We start from the raw sequence: 6,126 nt of genomic DNA, 5'->3' as shown, positions 1-6,126 counted from the left end.
CGCATTTTTGCTTTGTTTTGGACACTAGACGAGATGACACATAGCTTCTATCCGAGCCACTATCGAATAGCAGCGTGGCAACAGTGAACCCACTTTCACATATCACACGAACTTTCGCTATCGGTAGCACGGTACGCATCCATTGAACTAGATAACATACTAGCATTATGCGAGGTTGCGGCACTGTCGCACACAGTCTCTACACTAGATGTTGATTCAGAATTGTTGTCGCTACTGGAGCGACCGTTTCTGACCATTCTCGAATCCGTTTTCCGTTCCTTTGGTTTCTCGCACAACATTTGGTGATGTCTCCCACCACACTTAGAACACTTTGCACTACACGCACGCGCAAAATGTGCACCAAAGCACCGAAAGCACAATCGGGTCTTGCGTACCCGTTCTTTACATTCCGAGACAGAAACCTTCGTAAGATCTCAACACCTTGAAGTCGCATGTGCCATGTGGCACACTCCACACTCTCCTTTGTTAGACGGTGTACTAGTATGCAAAGCTCCAACGGTGGGCACTGACGTAGCTTTCTCAGTTGCCGATTTCTCATCAGCTTACATATCTTGGAAAGAGTATGGGCTTTCTCTGCGCCGGATTTCACGTTTCAGAAACAGCAAAAGATAGTCGAGTTCGTCCTCTTGTCCTTCACCCTCCCTCGCCCATTCAAGCCTTTCATCTTTGAACAAACAAGAGAGTACAACCGGGGTGAGAAACACGCCATATTGGTCACCTCTTATATCCAAAGCATCTAAACTGCGCACATGCTACTGGACCGCCGTACAGTTTAGACAGTTGTGACACCTTGCCCCCACTAGTATGGGAGCGGCTGCTCATTTTCAAGAGCACCTGAATATGATGATGAGCGAATGCTATCTTTTCTTTCCGACCAAAGCGATCCTCGAGAAGTTGTCTGGCATCATTGTAGTGATCAGCCGTCACACTGAGTCCAGCAATGGTGGCATTGGCTTCACCTACAAGAAGCCCGTCTAGATAATTGCATTTACCTATGGGCGGCTTGCCCGACGAATGGATCAAAGCATCAAACTTATCCCAAAACGATTGCCATTCAATTACGTTACCACTAAATTTCGGCAATTCTATCTTGGGTAACCTGACCAGCTTGGCCAAATCACCTCGCTTGCTTTCTCTGGAGCTGCTGATGCCATCCTTCTCCTTTGAGGCAAGGCGCTTCGACACATTTAACGCAGCCTCCAAAGCTGCATGCAAACGGCTACAGGCCATCAGGGCCTCTACACGAGTTTTGGATGCCGTATCCAGCACTTGAAATGTTGATTTCAGTTTGGAGAGCCTCCTCTTCCACGATGTGCATCTCCACCTCTTCCTGAGCCTGACGATAAGATCTCAGCCGAAGGTCAAGCTCCTCCAGCCCTGATTGGATTATCGCTTAGTCTATGCAAGTATCCCCTGCCTTATGTTCAATGAGGGGCAGTTCAAGATTTTTCACAGCTCGGGTTAGCCAACCCGAGGCATAGCTGCGCCTCTTCAACGCTGTCTGCAGCTCTGCCGACATGCTTTATGTACTATATACTACACTACAGGCACATGCTCAGGACGATGTACACACGAATGTACACTGCTGTGTTTGGTTGTCGGAACGCAACACGCCGATCAGCCGACAGATAAAGTCAACTTTACCAGTTTTTTACCAAACAGTTCAATTCGAAGCCTCCGCGCTGTACGGAATTACACTTCCCGGGTTTCGGCTCCATTAAATGTCGGGGATCTTTCCCGCATATAGGGTCAAACCCTTCCTTTTGTCGATAAACAGAACGAAACACCTGATTCTACAAATCAACACGACGCACTCCTCACACACGTGGGTTTATTCTCATTACCATACAAACACAAGAACATTTCTAGCGACGCACATTTACATACAGGGTGTGACAAAGACAGTCCGCCACATTAGTAAAGAACCAGTTGAAAACGATGTCGATTTACCTTGTTCTCAGCCGATCTAGAATACACCTGGCTGCTATTTCTTCTACTGTAAATCTGATGACCTGCATCACTGCTACTGAGTTTGCACAACTCTATCGACGAATCAAACTCAAACGTCTGACATGGTTGGTTTTCATGGCAAACGGAGGAACACGCAAGCAAAGATCCTGATTGGCAATTTCCCAGATTTGGCTTTTGGACAGACAATTCAATGTAAGCTCTTTGGAACAATGATGACTTTCTTAACGCCAGTAAGGACTTCTGCTTTCCGACATGTATCAACAAAAAGGTCAACAGGTACCAGAACATTGTAGTTATTTGACCATGAAATTGAACGAAGCTTTAAACAAGGGCAATCACGGGCACGAGCCTGCACCGGATGCCAATTGTTTTTCGATTGCCAGTGAACTGAGTCATAGTTGACTTCCCGGTCGGCTGTGGAATCGGTCGGCTGAAAGCTCTCGTTACTAAGACTTGTTAAATCCTCGTGAATACCTTAATAATAGCGATGTATTGCAGAGACACCTTTTGACCGCTGATGGAAAATAAAACTCCATTCTGGATGTTGCCCTTCAAACTCAAATTGAACTTGGATAATAATTGCCTGGAAATATTTTCGAATTTGATGTATCGAAATAAACTCTAATTTTATCACCGTCCTAAGACAGCATCATTATTTACCGGTAAATCGAAACAAATGCGAGGTCGAAACATGACTTATTGAAGAAATCAGACATTAAAACCATTGCCTGGTTTGATTGATTATGTTTAATGGCATCGAACGATCGTGTGCATTAATTTGGGTGTTACGTTTGATATTCAGGAACGGTCTTAAATCCGGGAAATCAGATTGTTCATAAAATTAGTAAACTATGAACTATATTCGACCGAAGCCAATCGCCGGTTGTAGGTTTGCCCCTACCGGAGCACGCACACACGTTCGTAATATTATTGACGATATCAGATTAATGTTTTGCGTGTTGATGATGTTCTTTTCAACATCCTGGCCTATATGACCTTGTCGGTGTGGTGTAGTACCTTTCTTTCTCGGCGACCTCGCCCTGGCCAGGCTGCTGGAGTGCAACCCCCTTGGATGTTAAACCTTGCCACACAGGGTGTAACATAGAGGCTGGTCTGAGGCCTGATTCCTGGTTCTCCGAGTCTACTGCTGTGCGTGTGATCTATCGCCTTTGTCAAGAGAAGATCTCAAATCGTTTGAGAACGCTCAACTGTCGACGACCGATACGAGAACTCCAAATGGATCGAGACAAACAGTACACATTTAAAGTAAGTGCCCGCAAGCGGACTCAATTTCTGCACATTATCTGAGTGATGCGTTGGAAACAGTCCTCCTCGATTCTGCTATACCAATAGTCAGACTCTGAATAACTTTATTGAAAGTATGATACACAAATATTGATTATGGCTGCCTCATTGATAATTCGCTACGTCCCTGGTCGATATGAAGTTTGGTAACAATGAATAAATTGATTAAGGTCGACAAATAGACAAAAACAGGAGAGAAAATGTTGTAGTATCTGATCTCGAAATAGAGATAACCGCGGCGAAAAGGATATCGATATGATTGCCGAGTAAGTTAAATGTTAGAGGGTGTTGTTAGATTCCTGTTCTCTGATAAATGCGAGAATAGTTCGATAATTATAAAAGTGAGATACAGAGAAAACCGTGATAAACTGCCTCTCAAAATTCCCAAATGACTAGAAGGTGACTCTTAAAACGAAAACACTCAAAACCGTAAAAGCTGTGGAGAAGTTTGAAATGTCCTTCGTTAGATACCCGTCTATACCCGATTTCGAAATCCACAGTGGTCAATTTTTTTCCTTATTTTTTTCGTGATTCCTATTTTTTTCGTGATTCTTATAATTTTTTTATGTATATATTAGTGAATCGCTCTTTCTGTAATAAGCAAAAACTTGCAAAATATGGCTGTTCTGATTGTGCATATGTTTTTGCTTTATACGTACTGTTACATTAAATTTGAGGATGGAATTCGACCACGTTCAAAGTGCATAAGTGTCCATAAAATCAGATAGATTTTACTCTCGAGACGAATTAAACGACAAAACCAGGCCGACATGACACGCGCGCGCCGCCTGTTGTTAGTTTACAAACTAATGAAATAAAGATTCCGAGCCTCGACCAACACCAATTTATATGCCGACAACTCCGAAACGGGCAACTAAAGTAGACCTACAGCAACTCTATAGTCCCATCTTGTTCACACATTCTATTCAAATCCCATCGGAATGTCATATCATACTAGAAAATGCCAAGATTGTCGATGCAGTCATTAAGTATTTGTTGCAAGGATTTGATGAAACATGGCCTACCCCAAAACAATCGCCATCACACGAACTGGTCCTTAAAATCAACGACATATGCCATCGCCGGTTGCTGGCCTCGGATTTACATGTAAGCTTACATTTGAACTACATTGATAAGCGTGATTACTATTGATCACACTGAAATATATTGCGTATTAGCACCCAAACATAGTGCTTTCCAATACGATAGATCATGATGACAGAGGACGTTTTGATTCCCAACTAAACTGAAACCAACGGTTGCGGCCTCGGATTTACATGCATTGCGAATCCTGAACCAAGTGAGAATGCCCGTCGAATTGAGGTCGAACTCTCATATGACCATCAGTCGGCAAAACTGGTCCATGCACAGGGGAAAAAGCACCGGCCATACCCTTATTTCATGCTTAGCTAATTAGAATACCATACTGTTCTTTTGATAGGGCATAGGAGTATCATATCTTTTTTAATCTACTCGTTACCATAACACGATACCGTTTGGTATGCACGTCATTACTTAAATATCTATTGACACTAAGCATTAACGTAAATCATGGTGGAATTATAGCACGGGGACTGTGATGTGTGGCAGGGAACTGCCGGAACAGAATGCAATTTCAAATGGTTAGCTGCACCTAGTCACAACCACTACGACATGCCGCTTTTGGTCACAATCGCAACTGTACCAAGCTGGTGATGGAAGAGAATTGTGGCGAGAGACACATGAAAGAATTCACCAAACCACAGGCCAATGAACAATACCAGTATTTTCATGTATTGCACAACTGAAACGCCCATTTATAGCGGGGATAGATTGCAACACCAATTTTTTCAAAATGAGAAACCACTTGTGTAGCCACAAAACAATAGATTTCATGCAAATTACGTAATCAATGTTAAAAAGCACAATGCCATTTTCTTTCATATCCCCCAACTAATATGTGTCTCAAATTTCATTGAAAAACTTCAAACTTGTTCGGCTCTAAAGGTGATAATAATAATAATGATGATAATAATATATGTAATACGAAATATCTTTTTTATGTGGATAAAATCAATAGGCTTCCCCAGCTTGTTGGGGGAAGCCTAATTAAATGAGCTGTATGCATTCTCCTGTAACCCAAGGACATTTCGATCGCGAATTAATTCATCGTGCAGAGTTCCAAAGTCTCGTTTTTCCGCGAGCGTATGCAAGATCGACACTTTCATCTCTCGCTGGAAACGTTGGTTAGATTTCGCCTATTTGAAGATAACATTCTTCTTTGGTTCAAAATATTCTTCTAACTTGTGGTCTTGGTTTGATCTTGATAATTCTTTCCATGATTTTAGTGAGTCTTACTGGTCAGAATGTCCTCTGCCTCATCCCCCATGGAGTATATCAGCGGGTAATCCTGCTCCTCTTCTGATTTGGCAGCGAGGCCAGACACCTGCCGAAATCTGTCGAATCGCCGGATTCTCTTATTCCACCCCTCAGGCTTACCAAAGTCAAAAGACTCGGATGACTACACTTGGAATTGTTTAATTGTCGTAATAACAGGAACATGGAAAGGCAAAATCACTTGACAGTTCCGTAGATTATCTTGAGATCCATCATTCAAGGGCGTAACTCATTTTTCTTCACATGAAACGTCACTGCACAGCACCCCTGAACATGTAGCACAGTAGATGTGTACATGCATATATTCACTGCAAACATTTGCTGAGACTGGGGGAACGATTCACGAATACTGGCCAGAGTTCATCGTTATCGACACTTCTCAACAAAATAACAGTTTCTCTCTCAGTTCATGAGATTCCTTTTGACATCTGACAACATGTTCAAACACCGATC

At 42.8% G+C, this 6,126-nt stretch overlaps 1 protein-coding gene across 1 annotated transcript; it reads right to left on the bottom strand.

The window, feature by feature from the left end:
* Positions 1–735: 735 nt before the first annotated feature.
* Positions 736–1,251, bottom strand: LOC135497714 (uncharacterized). Its single transcript, XM_064787547.1, has one exon. The coding sequence runs from the start codon at positions 1,249–1,251 to the stop codon at positions 736–738; it is 516 nt and encodes a 171-aa protein (XP_064643617.1).
* Between the last annotated feature and the right edge of the window lie 4,875 nt (positions 1,252–6,126).

The sequence above is a fragment of the Lineus longissimus genome, chromosome 13, assembly GCF_910592395.1.
Source record: "Lineus longissimus chromosome 13, tnLinLong1.2, whole genome shotgun sequence".
Lineage (NCBI taxonomy): Eukaryota > Metazoa > Nemertea > Pilidiophora > Heteronemertea > Lineidae > Lineus > Lineus longissimus.
Note: the sequence above shows the minus strand (reverse complement) of the source record. Positions and strands in the feature narration are given on the sequence as shown.